At 39.8% G+C, this 21833-nt stretch overlaps 1 protein-coding gene across 5 annotated transcripts in view; it reads right to left on the bottom strand.

The window, feature by feature from the left end:
* Positions 1-21833, bottom strand: part of CDC42SE2 (CDC42 small effector 2) — a 108668-nt gene that overhangs the window by 49337 nt on the left and 37498 nt on the right. For 4 of the 5 annotated variants that reach the window (XM_048931266.1, XM_048931268.1, XM_048931267.1 and 1 more), the window contains one exon: positions 5714-6032. In XM_048931266.1, coding sequence (XP_048787223.1) covers positions 5714-5767 — 54 coding nt within the window. In that variant the 5' untranslated portion in view covers positions 5768-6032. Of the gene's footprint in view, positions 1-5713; positions 6033-10946; positions 11075-21833 lie in introns of those variants that run through there. The other variant, XM_048931271.1, reaches the window with a different exon arrangement.

Below are 21833 nucleotides of genomic sequence, written 5' to 3'. Positions count from 1 at the left end.
CCATGCAGAGAAAGACTTGGGGGTCCTGGTGGATGAGAAGCTGGACATGAGCCAGCAATGTGTGCTTGCAGCTGGAAGGCCAACTGAGCTGCATTATGAAAAGGGTGGCCAGCAGGAAGAGGTAGTGATTGTCCTCCTCTACTCAGCTCTTGTAGAATCATAGAATCACAAGGTTGGAAAGCACTACAAGATGTAGTCCAACCGTCCTACTACCACTGCTATCACAAGCATTAAACCATATCTCATAGCTCCTCATTCAGGCACCTCTTGAACACTGCCAGGGACAGCGACTCCACCACCTCCTTGGGCAGCCATTCCAGTGCCTGACCAACTCTGAAGTTTTTCCTCATATCCAATCTAAATCTCCTCTGGTACAACTTGTGGCCATTTCCTCAGGTCCTACTTGTTGCCTGAGAGAAGAGGCCAAACCCCTCCTCATCACAGCCTCCCTTCAGGAAGTTGTAGAGTGCAATGAGGTCTCCCCTGAGCCTCCTTTTCTCCAGACTGAACAAGCCCAGCTCTTTCAGCTGCTTCTCATAAGACTTGCGCTCCAGACCCCTCACCAGTTTCGTTGCCCTTCTCTGGACACGTTCCAGGGCCTCAATGTATTTCTTGCAGTGAGGGGCCCAAAACTGAACACAATACTCGAGGTGCGGCCTCACCAGTGCTGAGTACAGGGGATGATCACCTCCCTGCTCCTGCTGGCCACACTATTTCTAATGCAGGCCAGGATGCCGTTGGCCCTCAGCGCACTGTCAGCTCATGTTCAACCGAGCATCAATCAATACCCCCAGGTCCCCTTCCTTTTCACAGTCATCCAGCCACTCAGCCCTAAGCCTATAGCACTGAATGTGGTTATTGTGGCCAAAGTGCAGGACCCAGCACTTGGCCTTGTTGAACCTCATCCCATTCACCTCAGCCCAGCAATCCAGCCTGCCTAAATCCCTCTGAAGGGCCTCCCTACCCTCAGGCAGATCGACACCACCTCCCAGCTTGGTGGCATCTGCAAACTTATTCAGTTTGTACACTCAGTCCCCTCATTTAGGTCATCAATAAAGATATTAAACAAGATGGGTCCCAATACTGACTCCTGGGGGACACAACTTGTAACGGGTCACCAGCTGGACTTAACTCCTTTAACCACTATCCGTTGAGCATGGCCCTCTTGCCAGTTACATACCCAAAGAAGGGTAACCTGTCCAACGGGTCACCTGGCAACAGGCAGCCAGTTTCCCCAGGAGAATACTGTGATTGAAAGACTGTGTCAAAAGCTTTGCTGAAGTCTAGGTAGACTACATCAACAGCCCTTCCTTCATCTACCAGTCTGGTCACCCAGTCGTAGAAGGAGATGAGGTTGGTCAAGCATGACCTGTCTTTCATGAACCTCTGCTGGCTGAGCCTGATCCTCTGGATGTCACACATGTGCTGTGTGATCTCACCCAAGATGATTTGCTCTATAACTTTCCCCAGTACCGACATCAGGCTGACAGGCCTGTCGTTCCCCGGATCCTTCTTGTGGCCCTTATTGTAGATGGGAGTCACATCAGCAAGCCTTCAGTCCTCTGGGACTTATCCAGATAATCAGGGGTCTGGGTAGATGGCGGAAAGTAGCTCAGCAATCACCTCCGCCAGCTCCCTCAGAATCCTAGGATGGGACCCATCCAGTCCCCTGGACTTGTGACAGTCAGGATGGAGGAGGAACTCTCTGTCTCCACCTGAATCACTGGGGGTGTATTCTGCATAGCATCCCAGATTTCCAGATCAGGATGTAAAGTACCCTGAGGATAACTGATCTGCCTATTATGGGCAGATGTAAAGAAGGTGTTGAGGACCTCAGCCTTCTCCTTATCCTCAGTGGTCACATTCCCTGCTGCATCAAGCGAAGGATGGAAATTCGCCTTGATCCTTCTCTTACCACTGATATATTTGTAAAAAGATTACTCATTTTCTTTTACTGCAGAGGCCAATCTGAGTTCAAGTTGGGTTTTTGCCTTCCTAACTTCATCCTTGCATGCCTTGCTTGTAATATCCCCAAGTAGCTTGCCCTTTCTTCCAGAGGGCATAGACTCTCTTTTTCTCCCTGAGTCTCAACAGTAGTTCCCGGTTCATCCACACTGGTCTTTATCCCCTACGACTTGCCTTATGGTATTCAGGGACAACCTGGTCTTGCACCTTTAAGATTTCCATCTTGAGGAATGTCCAGGCTTCCTGGACCCCTTTACCCTTAAGGAGCAAGGGACCTGTGCTACAAGCATCCTGAACAGGTTGAAGCTCACCCTCTTGAAGCTCTTGGACTGCTTCCTCTGTGCAGTGAGTGCTGATGATCACACAACTTCCACAAGCTGCTCAGAATGCCTCATCCTTCTCTTCATCCTGATTAGGTAGTCTGTAACAGACCACCACCAAGACGTACTCCTACAGGTCTTCCCCCTGATCCTTACACATAGACACTCTACTTTATTCATCATCAAAACAGTCTTTAATGCAAAGGACCACACCACCACCCTTCCTTCCTCATCTATCCCTTCTGAAGATCTTGTAGCCATCCATCACAGCACTCCACTCATAACAGTGGTCCCACCAGGTTTCAGTAATAGCAACTAGGTGATAGTTACCCTGATGCACAATTGCTTCCAGCTCTTCCTGCTTGTTGCCCATGCTGTGTGCCTTGGTGTAGATGCTCTTCAGCTGAGTCATCTGCCTCACCCCCAGCTCAAGCATCTTTCCCCTTGGCTGATCTCTGGTGAGCCCTGTTTTGTCCCATTTCCCTATCATAGCTAGTTTAAAGCTCTTCTGATAAGCCCTGCTAGCTCCTGTGCTAGGATTCATTGCCCCCTTTGAGATAGGTGGGTTCCATGCATGGACAACAGGCCAGAGGCCGAGTAAATTGCCCCATGATCAATGAACCCAAAGTTTCTGCCATGACCAGCCTCTGAGGCAGTTTTTCATTACTTGTGCTTTCCAAGCCCACTCCGTGTCCCTCACTGCCCCTGAAGGTATAGAACAAAAGATCACTTGCACTCCCTATCCTTGAACTAAACTCTTTTCATAGTTCACAGGCTTCTCTGAGCGATTTCATCACTGCCCACCTACACTATGAGTAATGGAAAGTAATCAGTGGACCGAATCTACTTTGGGAGATTTCTAGTTATTCTCTGACCCAGGCCTCAGGAAGGCAGCACACGTCTTGACTTCTTGGGTCCAGTCTGCATATGAAGCCCACCGTTCTTCTGAGACGGGACCATGACCACCTTTCCTTATTTCCTGACAGAGGCAGTCTCTAGGTGTGAGGATGACCGCCTCACCGTAGGTTCCCTCCTAGGCAGACCCTCCATTACCTCACCACTCACCTCCCCTTTAATTTCCAGCAATTTCTCAAACCTGTCACTTAGTGGGAACTGGGGAAGCAGGGTAGGCAGGTGGGGAGGGGGTTCCCATGACACCGAGTGACGACTCTCTTCCAACTCTCCTCATCAATCAGATCTGTCCGACTGTGACAGGGCAGGAGGTCCACTACCTTCCTGGGGGTATCTCACTGGCACCTTTCCCTCTGGCATGCCAGCGAGTCACTCCACCAGTCGATCTCCTGCCCACAATCCCCGATAGTCCTTAGTCTCTGCACCTCCTCCTTGAGCTCACCACCAGGCTGAGCAGCTCATCCACCAGCATGCTCACATCTCACACAGGTGGAAGCCCTGCCACCCTCTCCAGGCAGTAACTGGGTCAGGAACTCCCTGCAGCCATGAGCCTTCCTGTGAAGCCCTATCTGGAGAACTGCATCCAGACTTGGGGCTCCCAGCACAAGACAAAGAGCTCTTGGAACAGGTTCAGAAGAGGGCCACTAAGATGATCAGAGGGCTGGAGCACCCTTCTGAAGAAGAAAGGCTGCGGCAACTGGGATTGTTTAGCTTGGAGGGGGAATGGCAGTTCACAAGGGTGGATAGTGATAGGACAAGGGAGAATGGTTTTAAACTGAGATAGGGGAAGTTTAGGTTAGATATTAGGAGGAAATTTTTCATATAGTGGGTGGTGACACACTGGAACAGGTTGCCCAGAGAGGTTGTGGATGCCCCATCTCTGGAAGCATTCATGGCCAGGCTGGATGTGACTCTGGCCAGCCTTGTCTAGTGGCTGGCCACCCTGCACATAGCAGGGGGGTTGAAACTAGATGGTCTTTAAAGGTCCTTTTCAACCCAAGCCATTCTATGATGATTCTATGAACATCTGAAAGGCTGATTTCAAGCACAAGCTCAACAAAGTGCTGTTTGTACTTTAATTACTAAGGATGACTTTAATTTCCTAAGCAATCACCACATCATAAATATCACCAGCCTAACAGAAATCTACAAAAATGGCTTGTTTCCTTCTTCTCCACTTTCAAAATATATTCTCCACCCTTACCATGAGGCACGATCTACAGATCACTACATGCTGCTCTAATATGCCATGTATTTTTCTGGGCAACAGCTTAACTGTGTCACAAAGCTTGAATCAAGATTTTAATAAGGAGCAAGACTGGAGATTTTTGTAAACACACAGAATATGCCATTTTACATCTCAGATTTTTAGGAGTCATATCTAATTTCAATTGAAATATACAATCCAAAACTATGCAAACAGCTTTGTGTACATATAGGTGTGTTTCAAGTGAGTTTCTGGCTATGTTGTTATTTGAAATCTCATCTCCTACAGTTCTAATGCACTAAGGTTGAGATAATATTGCATTCATTGGTTAGAAATGTTAATGGTCAAATTTCTAATATTTGCACTGACACATAAGGATCAGTGCTGCACTCAAGCTTTGAGAAGTGCCAAATCCTACCCAGTTTTTCTGAAGTCATCAGATGTTAGATTGTTTTAAAAATCCCTTGGTGTATGAATGAGAGTTTGCCCTCACTGGGGCTTCTCTAATGTCACTGTAATGCAGCTTCAGTAGTCATATTTGCAAGATAGCTCTCCTTTCTTTAAGTTCACTTAGCTTGACCTGGATGTCACGCAATGCAATGCTTTTTTCTTGAAGTACTAACCACAGTCTTAGTTAATTCCACCCTAAAGCAGGCAAACTTTCTCCTACAGCACTGGGCACAATGTATATTCCAAAGAAACACAAGAATATTTATGTCTTTCCCCTTAGGTATACCTCTAAAAGTTCTTCTAACAAATTGGTGACTAAGAACCTTTTCATGCAACAGCCATTTCAAATTCTTGAAGAGGCTATCTTCACTACCTTCACTATTCACAGGTTTTATCTAAAAATTAACAAAACAACTAAGACTGAAATCCAGACTTCAGTTAATGTTTAAAAGGACTGGATTTCACCCTGCTTTTTCTAAGAAAACTTCTTTCACCACTGTCCAGCCACACCTCAAGACAGGCTGGGGACATTGAGTCACAATGTCCAGATTTCCAGCTGCTCTCTGGCAGTATCAGGTTAGGTCACCTTCACGTTTCCTTCCCTTTTCCCCCTCTACTGAATTCAAAGATATACAAGCTTCCATTTCAAAGACTTTGGACAGATCTGAGATTAAGAATAGGGAAAGCAAATGTGCAACATCCATCCAGAAGTCATTCTTCAGTCCCCACTAAGCCAGTAGTTAACCCAAGTTAACTGAAGTTGGTCAAATGGCATTAATTCAAAAAAGCATAAAAAATCCATAAAATCTGCACAATGAAATTAATTTATGCAAAAAGCAGTGTTAATATTCATACTTACAGGCTGAGGCTGTTCTGCAATGCAGCAGTTGAAACACAACCAGAATTCACTCATTGTTTACAGTCTGAAGTGTGATCACAGTTGAGAACTAGGACTTGATCTCTATAAAAGTATCCCCAGGTCGCTAGTTCTTTAAATAGATTTATTTGTGATGGTTCTGATGTGGGAATTTTTCCTTTCTTGAACTCTTCTCTCAAGATACTCTCAGGACAAACACGATGTAGTTAAAAAGTTACTTCAGAAATCTTCTCCCAACAGACTGGTCCCAGCACCATGGAAATGTTACTTATGCTTCTTTGGTCCCTAGCGTTATGTGAACCTGAAAACAGAAGAACATTATATTAAAAAGAAATAGCATACTGAATTTCATACTCCCAGAGAGCCACCCATACCAGTGATTTTGTGGTAATATCTTGACTACTGAATGAAGAGATGCTAGCAAACAAGTCACATACTAATTTCTTCAAAAACTACACAAAATGTCATATATTAGAAATTCAAACGAGGCTTAAATTCTAGTTTTTTATAATGAAGCAGTATAATGGATTTGTGTCCAATCTTTTGGCACTCAGTGTTCAATCTGTTTCTAGTTTTCTAATGTTGTTTTAGAAAATCACAATTGACTATACACCCCTTTAACTTATGGAATTCAGCCTATTGGCACTTAATTTATTTTCATTGAAAATTTACCCAGTCCATTCAGAGAGCAAGGACGTAACACAGCTGTCAAGCAAAAAACAAGCTTTCCTAAATCCAAACAAAAAAAATCTGCAAAAAGGATAAACTTGGTCAAAACAAAATGGCTTTATTTTCATTCTGTCTGTTCCACTGCTACATGTACAGTTGACCTCAAAAATAGGAGATTACTTGTAGAGCTTGAAACTGTTTCCTTAAACCTTCAAAATTCCTCACGTGGAACAACTGAGGCTCCAGATTCCAGTCACTCCTTTGCTATAATAATCTTTATTGGCTAATCTCCAACCCAGTTTCTTTCACTAAGTTTGCAATAAAAATTCCTCTCAGATTTCACTGAAATCATCTGCCTTGCCATTAATCATACACTGGTTTGCAGAGAAATGAAATAGAGAGCATTTTGAAATTTTTACGTATGTAATCCTAAAAAATTCTAAAGATGGCTGCATCTTTATTTAGATTCATTCAAATTTCCTTTGTGTATAGCTATGCATTATTATTTGCATGCATTTTCTCACAGTATGAAGTAGTTTAGGACACCATGGGATATAGAATCATAGAATCATAGAATCATAGAATCATAGAATCACCCAGGTTGGAAAAGACCTAAAAGATCATCCAGTCCAACTGTTCACCTCAATGCCCTTCTTGCAGTGAGGGGCCCAAAACTGGACACAGTACTCGAGGTGCGGCCTCACGAGTGCTGAATATAGGGGAACAATCACCTCTCTGCTCCTGCTTGCAACACTGTTTCTGATGCAAGCCAGGATGCCATTGGCCCTCTTGGCCACCTGGGCACACTGTCGGCTCATGTTCAGCCGAGCATCAATCAATACCCCCAGGTCCATTTCCTCTACGCAGTCCTCCAGCCACACCGCCCCAAGCCTGTAGCGTCGCCTGGGGTTGTTGTGGCCGAAGTGCAGGACCTGGCATTTGGCCTTGTTGAAACTCATCCCATTGGCTTCAGCCCAGCTCTCCAGCCTGTCCAGATCGCTCTGTATGGCCTCGCTACCCCCAGGCAGATCCACACTTCCAGCCAACTTGGTGTCATCTGCGAATTTACTGAGGGTGCACTCGATGCCCTCATCCAGGTCATCAATAAAGATATTGAAGAGGACAGGCCCCAGCACCGACCCCTGGGGAACACCACTCACGACTGGTCGCCAGCTGGATTTGACTCCATTCACCACCACTCTCTGTGCCCGGCCCTCCAGCCAGCTCCTCACCCAGCCAAGAGTGTACCCATCCAAGCCTCGGGCTGCCAGCTTCTGCAGGAGAATGCTGTGGGAGACAGTGTCAGCCTTTCCCTCATCCACCAGATGGGTCACTAGATCATAGAAGGAGATCAGGTTGGTCAAACAGGACCTGCCCTTCATGAACCCGTGCTGGCTAGGCCTGATCCCCTGCTCATCCTGCACATGCCGCATGATCTCCCTCAAGACGATCTGCTCCATAACCTTCCCTGGCACTGAGGTCAGGCTAACAGGCCTGTAGTTCCCCAGATCCTCCTTATGACCTTTCTTGTAAATGGGTACACTAGGTACATCTATGTGTATATACACACAGTGAGGCAATTTTTAGTGGGTGTGGATGAGTTGATTCTGTGGTACGGGAGGCCCACTTAGCAGCTGTCTATATCAATTCTCTACGTACAATACAAATGAAGCCCTTAATTTACTGCACACAAGCCAAGGTACTGTACCATGCAGCCACAAGACAGATACTTTCCAGTCCTGTTGGCTATCATGCACATGCAGAGAAGGAGCAGTACCTTTTCTGTACTAAGTTGGAAGCCTCCAGGTAGCCCTTCCACTTCTTACCTTTCAAGAGACTAAAGGAGGGTCTTCAAGAAATAAATACATGCTGTGATAAAACCATCTAAATAAGAAACACCAGTGAAATTATTTCTAGCTGTGAAAGAGATCTCAGTAGTGTTTAAAATAAGTTTATATGCATTTCTTACCTAGTTATCAGAATAGAAAAGAGAAAAGAAAGATATTTTACCATGCTTCTTTATAATGAATACTATACAAAGCAAAGCAATTTGAACAGCTAAAAAAAATAATCCTTCCACATAATCTCTATTTTGTCAATCTTACTTCAAAAAGAGGCCTTATTACAGTGCTAATATGATTTATTTTCACTACTTAGAAGATCTTTTCTACCCCCAAAATGACCATCCAAAAACCCCAAGTGTCACAAACCTACAATAAAACATGGGAACAATCAACCAACAATGTGAAATGTAATACTGTAATACTTCAAATAACTTTAAACATTAAAGGTCTGTAAGGATATTCTAATGTCATAATTAGGTAAAGTCACATAATTCTCTCAATTTTTCTAGTCAGTGAAGGTTTGATTGAGTTCAAGCAGTAAGAGTATAACATAAAGCTTGTAAGAAAACACACTGCTCCCCCAGTCCCCAGTCTCAGAATATGCATCCTATGTAATTATTTTCTGTACTTCATTCAATATGTAACAAAACTGGAATTAGAACATGGTTAATTTCGGAAATGCATATAAAATTAACTCCTTTTTTTTTTTTTTTTTTTTGATCCTGTAACTGTATAGCTTATCTCTACTTAAAATTAAGGCTTCTGCTATTCAGAAGATGGACTCCAAAGCTGCTCTGAAATGGAGCAATTCTCTCCTAACTCTAGCTACTCAAATTATGAGCAATTGAAAAATGAAGTACTCAAACTTACAGCACTCTGAAGCTTAATACACCTCAGTCTGCATAAACTATATAAACAAGTGTCTTGCACTGGTCTTCTCTTGTTGGGCAAGTGATGCAGAATTTTTATGCGCAGCTCTTGAAATTCTAACAATCACATAAATTTCTCACAACTTCTTTTGACAAACTCCACATTTTGCATATCAAGTTTGTATTTTCACAGAGGGATAATTTTCTCCCATGCTCTTGGAAAGCCATGGAAATTCCTCTGCTGACCAGCCTGCTCAGTTCCATGCTAGCAGCTAGCACACTCTCCTGCTTGCTGCAGCTTTAAGCACCGTGCTCACCTGAAGCCCTGAGAACAAACCTGAAAAGATTGGCTATGCTGCTCTGAGCCCTGAATGCTTTTCCTGGTTACAAAACACTCAAGTGTGCAGAAGACTTCCTCTACCCAGTCACACTCATTGTGCTGGACTTGAATCCTCACAGACATGATTCTCTCTAAAACTGACTTTGATCCTGTGTGAAGAGCAACTGAATGCCAAAATTAACCTGTTATTGCTTTAGTAACAAGCATTTTTTTCTATCAATTCTCTTCTAATTTTTTTTTTAAGGTAGAAAGAGGAAAAACATCTCAGAACTCTGGAGAAAACTGACTGTAACTGCATCCTTTAAAAGGTAAAAAAACATTCACAGGTATTTATTAGAGTGAAGGAATTTTATATACTTCACTCTGCTATACACGTGTTCTTTACAGTGGACAAGTTAATATAAAAGACCAGACACAAATCTGCTGCACCAAAATGGAAAGAAAATGCTGAAGGCAAGAAGAGATACTGACACTTGACAACATGACTCTTGATCTTATGCTGTTACCAGAGCCTCTAAAGAACACACTGAAACAGGAAAATTGCTTTTTCAAATTACTGGAAAGAAAAAGATGACCACACTGACCTACATCTACAAGCTGGGCAATTATGCAGTACCAGTCCTTCAACAATTTGATTATAAAGTGTTTCTATAGACCTGGACTATCGCAAATCTGAACACATTTTGTACGATTCTGAAACAACACCTCACAGCTTGTTCTCTGCTTTGTCACATTATCCAGCTGTTAACATGGCATCATGCGAAGAACAAGCAGACAGTACCTGGGCTGTTTGAATGCAGTTGAAGCATGCAGTTCAAAAAAAGCACTATTACTTCTCATTTTTGCTCTTTACATAGGTTTATGATGCTCAAAGAAGCAGAATATCACACAGCTCAGGCTGAAAGCCCAATGTGCTTATTCTGTCTGAACTACAAGGACAAAATAGTGATCGGTGTCAAAGCATCTACTTGCTTTTTTCCACTTTGAACTTTCCGAACACAAAGCCATATTTTATAGCACACAATTCATATCAGAAGAGCATGTAAAACTACCATGCCAGAATTCTTTGTTATGTTTCAAGTTTCTTATATCTTACCTATAACTTCTATTTTACTCCATTTATAAGAAGTATGGAAAAACAAATACATAAAAAGAAGGATGCATCATTATTTAAAGTGGAATAATGAAAATGAGCTTGCTGGTTTCCAAATTTATTCCACAGAAGCTGATCTAATGCCAAAAAAACAAAAAAGATAATGTATTGCTTACTGTTAAATACCAGTCACAAAGGTGGAAAGTGCAAAAATTATGTTAGCAACTGAAGGGTGGAAACACATTTTGTTATAGTATGAGTAGTTTATCTTATTAAACTAGAAATAAATTTTCTAGGCTAACAAAAAAGCAGGAAATATGAAAGGATAAAAAATGAATCGGACATTTTCCCAGTTGAGCTTTTCAGAATTACTAGCAAAAAGGAATTAGAGAGAATTTACCTGAGTTGATCCAAAAAGGGATACACTGCATTCTGTGGAGAGTACAGTTGTAATAAAGCTACTTATTAATTAATGTAGGTTAAGAACAGCCCACTGTTCTATTAAGTTTCTTTCAAGGGTCAACCTTCTATATCCTCTAGCTGCATACTGTTTGTTATAGCTTCAGACAGGAAGTGTGGTAACAAGGCTCTCACAATTACTTAAAGCAAATAAAACCACAGGAAGAGAAAGAAAATGAGTGCAGGTGTTAATGTCTGAATTTTAACTAACTTGCCTCAAAGCTCAGACTACCATTTAAGGAGAGGGGGAAAAATTACTAAAAAAAAAAAAGAAAAAAAAGAAAGAAGTGAAGTGTACACAAAGTCATAACTAAGTATGCTACGTCATATTATAATGCATCTGTTATGCTTAAGTATGCATACAGTAATGGCTAGGACTACTACTTTTTTTTTTGTCTCTAATAGTTGATAGGAAAGAAATTTTAAATATGTATGTATACATATATATATTTTTTCCTTTAGATTCTCCAAAGAGCTATTGTAGAGTGTTTTTTTGCTTGTTTTTAAATTTTTTTTCACATTGTCCCATTAATCTCTATTATGGCTGTGCCATTTCTTCTTGCTGCTTAGAGGATACGCTCAAGTGGCAGCAACAAATGAATGACATTAAGCTGCATCCAAACCCCAAACTAACAAAGAGGTCAAGCTTCTGTACTCTTTCCATGCTGTTTAAGCTGTAGCAACTGAGGGATGCTTTCCAGATCTCAAAGGAAGCTGGAAGTGTTTCCTTCCTTGCCAACCTGGTTTTTAAACTACTTTTTGAAACAAAGCAATATGTAGGACAAGCAATATAGGCTTAAAAAAACCCACTATCTATTGAAAAATGTGCACACATTTTATCAGTCTGCCTTGGCAGGGCAGGGCAGAGGCAATCAGGCAATTCTTCCTTTCCCCATCAGCAAAGAAGATGCTGCAGGGGATTTTGCTGCTGCTTTCAATGCTCTGGATATCTTTTGTACTCTCAGATGCTGAGATATCTGAACTGCAAGGAGCTCTTGCCAGATCAAAGATGTTATTCAACATCAGCACAAGCTAAGTAATGCAAAAATCCCTTTTCCACTTCCCTCTAACTTTCCAATATCTATCCCTGTCCCTGCAATATACTTTGAGACTTAGTTTCAAAACAATGAAGTTGAAATTCTTCAAACTTTGAGTTAAGACTTTCTTGTGCATTTTGAACACTGAAAGTATAGGTCCTGACTTTGTTTTAAAATAAATATTTTATTCATATATTGTCTTATTTGAACATTGTAACTAAATCTGCTTAGAATTAAGAGATTTTATTTTAGTGTTTTATTTGAGGATTACTGGTTGTAATTGATCATTTGGAGTCAATCCCTCCCTCCCCTTTTCTTGCCCTCTCTCCATACTTACAGTGAAATAGTTTTCATCAGTTTATTTCCCAAAGTAACTTGAGAACAGGTTGTACTTCAAATCAAGACGAATACAAACTAATAGCCATGGAGGCCTAATAAAATTGCTTTGTTTCCAATTGAAAAATTTCAGAAAATATGGTCTAAGATGAAGATTCCCTTACAGCTTACTTGAAGGAAATTTTTTTTTTTTTTTTTTTAAATTCTTGTTGCTGCTTATATAAATAACACTGTCAATCTCATATTTTACAGGAACAGAAATGCTTCAAGTTTGTTTGTGTTCTCAGTTGGTAGCACGCCAACAATGATTTCCCTGCAACAAATGCACCCACTTAACAGGAGGGAAGGCAGCAAAAGATGCAGGAAGGGAGCTACAGCAAGTCAGCCAGGTATTTTTTTTACCAAGTCAATGACTTAAAGACAGCATTAAAATAGGTACAGGAAGGAAAGCACACTACACGGTCAAAGAAAACAGCTCACTTGGTACAAGCAGTAACATTGTGGGTGCTAGTGCAAAGTTTAAAGAAGAGTGTCTTTAAGCATCTTTAAAACATACCGGTAACAGGAAGCTCAAATAATTGTTTTACCACTGACCACTGTCCTGATGGTTCACTCTCCACCCACAATTCCCTGTGTTCTAATCTCCAGTAACTGCTAAATTTTGTTATGTAGTTCAGTTGAATGTCCCAGCCTCCAAGGTCCCTGTTGCCCTGTGCACAAAATTAACAACTGAAATAGACCATATTGCATGTGTCTCATTAAAATTCCAGTATTGTTCAGTCAGATGTTTTAAAGCTGCCTGTGCCTTCAATTAATAATGACATGGGACCAATGGAGCTTTCTGACAGGACTTGTATACACAGCTCATACTAGTTCCTCCGTAAAGATTTGTCATACATGTAAACAGTAACATTCTTCTTTGAAATACAGTGCAAAACATCAAATAATTCTGCACTTTGAAAATACCTGAAGACTAACAGAAAACTAAGATCTAAATTTTTTATAAAAATGATAAAGGAAATTCTAAGACAAAATAGATACCTTTTGTCATTCTTAAGACCTAGTCTAGACATAATGTTATTTTCTCCTATCTAAGAAAATCTATTAATAACAAGTGAAAATCTTTAAGAATCTACGCTAAGCACACTGCTGTGCATACAGGAAATCTAAGTTCACGATTCTTATCAATTTCCATTGACTAACAGGATTTTTTTTCCTAAATTTTCAGTTGATCAATAATATTACTACTTAGCTGACACTTCCTGTTGAAGGTAACACAAAAGAAAACAAGAGTGGTAATACCAGTCAGAGGGAAAAACTAAGGAGTCAAAAAAGGCAGGCTCTGAACAAGGCATAATTTCCACAATGAATGGAAACAGAAAATCTCTATGAGCAATCCCCCATTTTTACTTCTAAATTGATGACAGGAATTAGTCAGCATCTGGGTCCCTGGAGTTCTCCATCCAAACACTGTAGTTATACAACAGTGGAACAACAGCCTACTGAAAACAAACAAACAAACAAAAAGGAACCATGACAAACTATTTGTTAGGCCATATGAGTTAATCAAGGGACTCTTATCTGTTGTTCTAGTATGATAATAGGTAAAAAGAATTATTCACAGCACTTACTATTCCTTTTTTCAAGGAAACCAATGTTCCAAAGCAATTTCAAAGGAAGGTTTAGGATAGAGAAAAGAGTAAGTGGGAATCAATGGGGAAAAGGCCGCGAAAACTATGAGTAAATCATAGAGGCAACCCTTCAACAGAATGGTAAGAGCTTCATTTCAAAAGAAAATAGGAATATGGAACACTACTATTCGTGATACTAACTTACTGTTGTAACTCAGCCAGCCTTGCAGTAAAGCCTGCCATCCTATCCAAAGATACGATAAGCCCTAGGAACCTACTGTTACCATGTCCTTGCCTCACATCCAAGAGCAAAGCAGTTCTGAGACTGACAACATAATCAAAGCAGAGCCAGGTTCTGTGGGATGAGACAGGAAAGTCTGTTTGGCAGTACAGGATGCCAGGAAGGCTGAACGTCACTGGTGTGCGGAGCCAGGTGCACAGACTCCATTCCCACCTTCCCTGGCACATTGTGTGAGAGGACTCCCTCAGGAGGTTCTACTGTTGCTCACTCAAACCAAACTCATACAACTACCATGCATACCTCAGAATAAATTAGGCTGCTAAAATAGAACCAAATGGGCTTATTAGGACTTGATCACCAAGATAAGCATCTGGAGCTACACCAGTAGACTAACGATGCAGGCCTCAAAAAGTATGCTCTAGTCAGAAACAGACGTACATGTGATAACACTTGCCACAGCTGCACTTGCTGTGAGACAAGAGCAAATGAAAAACACATGAGAAACTGACTGAAGTTTTGTCTTCTTCCCATCAATACCTAGAGTCCTGCTAAGGCAGCACCACAAAACACGCAGCACAACGTAACATCCTGATGCCAGGGTCAGATTTCATCTCTCCATACAATTATATAGCAAAGGCTGTCTCCTCCCAGACATTTCTCGTCTCACTGAAGCAGAAAGAAAATCTAAGAATAGCTGTAGAAATGAAGAAGCTGGGTCTGTGTAATATAGCCCATATCTTCCATAATGCAGTGAAGTGTCCTAATTCTAGAATTCCTGAATAACTGACAAAACAGTAAACAAATCATTTGTGTTTTGTGTTTACCTCACAGTAAATTTAAACTAAACTGCTAAGAAAGAAGAACATGTGGCTTCCACAGAACAGGTAACCCCTCCTGTCAATTTCTAAACACCAGAAGCCTACAAAATACTATGACTGCATGTGTCTGTGTCTGTATGAAGCCACACACAAAACCTGTAACTCTGTAACTGCAATGGTCAAAAAATATTTGATTCACTGGGCTAAGATCATCACGTTATGTGCAGCAAATATGACAACAGCCATAAAGCTAACAAACTCTTACCTCTACGATCCTCAAACAGCACACCTAAATAAAAGAGAATAATATTGGAAAAAAGTTTCTAGGTTAGATGGTAAAGAAAATTCGCTGCAGTCAGAAATGCAGTCAGTCTGAAATGAGATTTTAATAGGTCAACAATACCTTTTCTTCTCCTGAAAGTAATGATTATTTTTCAAAACAGGATGAGATTTAGAGAGGAGAGAAGGATGGAGAAAAAAGTTTTCAGGAGATTTTTGTCACTACAATTGTTTATGCTAGGTTATTCCACCTCTCTCTTTTGGGACAACCTTCAGATGCAGCTTGATTCAGACAATTATGAGGAATTATTTCCAGTTTCTTCCCATTCTCCCAAGGTTGTGAGCATCACTGAGAATGATACTTAGTATTCAGTCAGGATCTTTACAAGAAATATTTCACCTCAGACAGCTCTTGCGTGTCTTTTTTAAAAACACTGATGTAATGTTTATCTACTCACTCAAAGGCTGGAGTATGATAAACTTATTCACAAAGAAAACAGTGAAAATTCTCAAAGATTTTAGTTTTGTGATAGATATGCATTTATTAATGTTATGCTTGAAAGTACAAAACAGGTTTGTTGTTTGGCATACTTATACACAAGAACTTTACCAAATAAAGGTTTATTATAGATCAATAAAGCTTAAGAATTCAGGCAGAGTTGTGCAATTTTAGAAACAAATATTTTGAGAGAAAATATTGCCATAACATACATAGAAAAACAGTCAAGTGAAGATACAGACAGCTTGAGACAAAAATACGTGCTGCGCAAGACATATTTCTAGTGCTAGAGAACTTTCAGTGGAGATACCAGAATTGTTGACCTAGTTAAAAAACAAAGGCAGATCCAAAATGTTCCAGAAACATTATAACAAAGTATATATTCTCAACAGAACAACCACTCCTGTTCTGAAATCTGAAAGTACAGGAAGTTAAACTGTCTTGTCACAAACGACCTGCTTATCATGCCAAGAAACGATGAATTGTATTCCCTATGTACCCACAAAAAGTTCAAGGTCACTGCAACCGAAGCGTTGATTTGGAAAATGCCCTGTGGGTCATATTTCAGCAGTCTTGAATTTTATTGCCAACATAAAATCATCTTAAGTGATCTGGCTTTCTTTTCTTAACACCATGTATACAGTAGAATATGGCTCACCTGCGCTGGTAACAAACCAGTGAGCAGATAAACCTGGATTAAAAGAGTGTAAATTCTTCAGACTTCTCCAACTAATTTTAAGACAAGTTGTACATAATTGGAAATGCTAAACAAGTTCACTTAAGTTTTGCAATCTTAAAGTTGCTGACAAAACCATCAGCAATATGCAGGGCTTGCCTGCTCAATACTGAAGTAACTTTATATATCTCAATTCTCAGTCAATGGCTCGCTATAGGGAAGTAAGCAGGCTATGCACCAAGTCTACGCTGACACCAAATAACCACAGGATGACATATTATAACCCCAGACTAAACTTTCAGCTACATTAATTACAGTTCTCATACAACAGAGAGAAGGTGACATGTAGTTAGAAATTACATTACCACGTATACGCTTAAGAAACAGAGTATCATAAATAGGTTATGGTTTCCACAATGCAAACTCAGTCTGACAACAATTTAAAGCATGTTTTGAATTAATTTCAGTGATAATTCCTTGCACACCTGCTATTATCTTCCCCAACAACACTTCTCTTTATTTGCTCTTAAGCACATTTAGCACTAGTAACACCCTTCCTATCTCTTCATAATACATGCTAGAGTAAATTCATATCACACAATAGAAGTTACAGTCACTATGGGAAGAATTATTACATGACATTTGCAAAGCAGAGCCAGGCTGGCTACTCAGTGTGTCCTAGTCAAAAGTTAATCAAAACAGTATTTCTTACTTCTAAAAGCACAAGCTGGAGGGGGGGTGTGTGTGGGAGAAGAAGTACATCAGAAGACATTAAGAATCATATGACAGGAGACTGATTTTCATGTTTCAATCACAATCTAAAGAGTGGCTCTAACAAGGAAGGTACAGATTGCCACATTTCCTCCAGTGATCCCAGGGTCATAGCTTTCAACACAACATCCACTGCAACAAAAATCTTGTTTGACATCCAAGAATACTGCAGTGTGAAGAAATCAGCCACTTTAAAGCAAAGAGCACACTCACTAGCAAGCTCACTCTCTTCTTCAAAGGACAATAAAGAAAATCTAAACAGCACAACATTTTTCTCAGTTTACTTTCACAGTCAATGGTTTAATTGTTAATCTCCTTGTGAGCAGAAAATTTTTCCTTGTACACTAAAATCTAACCCCTGGAAAAACTATCTGCTTCTCAGATGTGGTCTGAGAAACATATCTTCCACTATGTGACCAGGTGGTCAGAAACTGATGTTCCAATCATACTCTCAATTGCAGACATCAGGAATCCTGACAAGGCTCTCGTTATAGTAAAGAAAGATTATCACGCTCCTCAGATCTTCCTAACAGTCTTGGCTCACATGACTAAATGGGAAGTTCTGCTCTGGATTAAGAAACGTCTGCACAAAACACTCCCAAAAAAATCCTAACTCCCTCAAAAATCTCCCCAAACCACACTGCAAATTACCCCTATCCATAAGCACGGGGCTGTAGGTGAGAGAGCTAGCTGCCACAAGCAGGCAGGCTGATTTCCAAGCACCCCACAGAGCAGTCAGGACCCCTCCTACACCAGCCTCGGAGCAAGACCCCTCACCAAGCATCCCACCTGCCTTGGCAAAGACTATGCCTCAACCATTGGCATGGGCAGCTGGGGTCACCAAGAGCTAGAAACATCACTGTTTTTAAGATAAATTGCTGCATGTTGCTCTGTTTCATGAGAGCACCAAAGCTGCTTTGCATGAAAACTAAAATAACTATTTCCAGACTAATGCAACAACAACAAAAATCTGCACTTAAAGGATCTGCTCTCTCCCTTTTCTATTGTAAGAGTTTCATGCATAAAATACATTTATGGGTACAGGGCTATTATAAAACATTTACTGCTTTCATTATTATTATTATTATTTTTAATCAGAGCTCAGAGATGCTTGTGCAATTTCAACATTTTTGTGTAACACTGCTGTTTCAGTTTCAAAGATGAGTTTTGTTGGCCTCAAAGGGGAAAAAAATGATGCCCATACATAATGCATACATGAATTCCTTATTTAGTTGATGCTACCTGGAAAGTCCCATGCATATTAAGATAGTATTTTCAAACACCACAAGCAACAAAGGCAGAGTAATCAATACACGAGTACAGATTTTTTTCACAGATGAATGAATATCAAACTTAATTACAAAGGGTAAATCTCGCTTATTTATTGAATTTATCTCAAACATGAATGTTCTTTTTAAATTTGTGTAGTCATAATTTCAGATGGTGGATGGATGCATAAAACTCTCCTTTAATTAAAATAATAATAATAACAATAAAAATTGTTTATTTTGCCCAAAAGCATTACCTTTGAGGACAAGTTTGACAACTAGCACCCTGTACTATGACATTCAGCTTCCACGACCCTTTCCTACTCAAATACAAATTTAATCCATTCAACTTAAGCTAGTGATTATACAGCTTAGCAGTAAAAGCTGTAAAGGCAAAACAACAACAACAAAACAAAACAAGAAAACCAGAAAAGTGATTATTAGAAAAAAAAAAACTTTGAAAAACTTCATAAATTCTTACTGAATTACAAAACTGCCTCAGTAGGCAAGTGGTGGAAGTTCCAATGCGAGTCATTTAATACTACACTGCAGAAAGCATTAGTTAAAACAAACAAACAAAAAGCCACATAATGGCAAAGAAATTAACAAATGAATGAGCATATCTTTTCCATTTGATTCTTAAATTATTCTGTGGGAAAGAAATCAAAAGATCTCCATGCAGAACAAAGCCATATTAACAAAAATTTAAAAATGACTCAGTAGCCATTAAAAGGGCTGATAAAAACTCTGAGAACCAATACCAAATAGGCAGAAGAACTAAAACTCTGTTTTTGCAGCATTTTGATACATGCCTGTCTCTTGATCTCGTGCTATGGTGACTTCACTGAATTTCTGAAGTCAAGTTTTTGACTGGAGTGTCGTAGCAAGCCTGGCAATTGCTAAATTACTGAAAAAATCATGTGTACAAATGGTTGCATTATTGTTAATATCTTTGCTTATAATTCATCATCACGCATCTCACTGCTAACTACTCAACAGGAGTCTTATTGCTAAATATTTAACAGGAATCGGTTTAACTTTTAAAAAACAAGACACACAACTGTGAGGCAGGAAATACAGGTTCTATTCTTGGCTTTGCCATAAATACACTGACTTTGAGGAAGTCTCCTGACCTCTTCGAGTTAGCATGTGTGTGGGAAACTAAGGCACAGTGATCGTGTTATCTTATGAGTCAATATAGCTAAGAACATTCTTAATTATAAGTACAAGAGATTTCCACCAGTTCATTGATTTCAGTTTACGTATTTTAGCAGAACTTGAAACTGCATGATGGTAACACAGTGAGGGCAACACTTCCCCCAGCAAAACAGGCCATAAGGAAATGTTAGTTTTTAGGATTCTGTATGTTACTCTGAACTCTGAAGTTGCCAGTAACAATCTGCTTTGTAAAACAAAACAAAAAAGAAAACACCTGAATTTACTGTGCTGGTAACTTAGAACAGGGATAATTTTTAAAAAAGCCTTCCGTTTATCATGTATCTGCTTTCTTTGTATTCCAGTAACATACCTATGAAGTCATGTACTCAGAATGTTTCATGAGAAAATTGCATTTTTTCAAAATGAAATCCTGTCAGTTATTGAATTTTGTTGCTTAGAATTAATAACATATATGGCCTTTTGGAGATACGACAGCAATACAACATACTGCTTCGTAGCTAACACTATTGCACCAAGACAGGTTTTAGTGTTTGTGTAGGTGGAAAAGACAGAGAATGCAGTGACCTATGGAAGTGCAGACAGCACTGCACTTTCAAATGTATCAAATTCAATGCACAGATGTACAAAACCGAACAATTTTGTATTTTATTTGCATGAATTTTCTTAACATAACAAGATCTTAAAAAGCCTAATCAGTATTCTCAATATTAAGATTTTATAGTCAAAACATGAGACTACAGATTAGAGGCAAATGCCTTGCAAATGAGAAACCATAGAGGAAAAAAATAAGCTAAAGAAATGTAAATATGGCTTGGAAGGAAAGCTGACTTAAAAGCTTACTGAAGCTGACCTACAGCAGTTACAGTTTAGGAGAAAGAAAAAAAAAAAACATCGTATTTACTAGTGTATGAATTTGTCAGTATGTCACCATGACAGAAATCTGCATTTCTTTATTGTCTTTTACCAAGCACTGCAAAAAAATGCATTCTTAGTCAGTCAAAAAAAACCCCACAACAATTAATAAAGTCAGTGATGTCAGCAGTTGACTTGTGGCTAGTCATATGCTTCTCATGTGTTTTGTATTTAGTCAAATTTTCAGGTTTTTTAAAAAATGGTTTTTAATATAACCATAAGGGAGTAAAAAAAAAAGGTCTTAAATATCAAAGTTTGCTGTGAGGACAAACATCAGCTAACTCAAGAAAGTCTTGATTTAAACACAAATAAGTATTACATGAAGTGGGATGGTATTTCTTCTAAACTGAAAAGAACTCTATAGTATTGCTATCTTATATTCTACAGAAAAAGAAATTAAAGTCAGAACTGAATGAACACTAAGAACTTCAACCTTTAGCCTGATTTGTGATCTTTTTTTCCTTCAGCATTCAAACGTCATCAGCAGAAAATGAACTAGGAGTAATCTATTATTTCCCTTTGAGAACCTTTTTGATGATTAATTACAGTCTTAAAAGTCTGCATCTTTATTTCAGAAACAACTCAGAGTTAACAGGCCTCAAACAACTTCTTATTCTGTTTCTCAAACAATCTTTTCACAACCTCCTCACTGCTTCCACAAGGCAAGATACAGCAGAAATGGCTCCTTTCTTCCTTATAATTCAGGAAAGCACCTGTAAAGTGCACATGACAGATCACACATTGCTTGCCTTTTATTATGTATGACATTCTGAGTAAAGGGATGCAATGGAGTTTTTTTAGACAAGCTTATCAAGGCATAGTTTTTCTATATGGTTAAGGTGACAAGCAGTCTCACCTTCAAAATTATTTCTTCAAAAATCATTTCTTCTTGTTTGAGAATCCTTTCATGCTTTTGTTCCTAGAAATTCTATTGAGGGAGGACTCTATGCTCCTTCCCCCTGTCCTGTTACAGTCCACATCTCCTCACCAGACTGGTTCCATCCTCAGACACTGCCCCTACCTAATTTTACCCATTCATCCTTTCTTCAAGAATCTCTACACCATGCACCTACAGTGAAGAAAAAAGATGACCACATACCACACTCTGTAACGGCCAACACAGAGCCTGCTTACAGCAGATAACAGCAGAATGAGAACTGTTATCACTGTATGCTAGCACA

This window comes from Lagopus muta, chromosome Z, assembly GCF_023343835.1.
Source record: "Lagopus muta isolate bLagMut1 chromosome Z, bLagMut1 primary, whole genome shotgun sequence".
NCBI classification, from domain to species: domain Eukaryota; kingdom Metazoa; phylum Chordata; class Aves; order Galliformes; family Phasianidae; genus Lagopus; species Lagopus muta.
The sequence above is the reverse complement of the archived record's forward strand: the minus strand, read 5'-3'. Positions and strand labels throughout refer to the sequence as shown.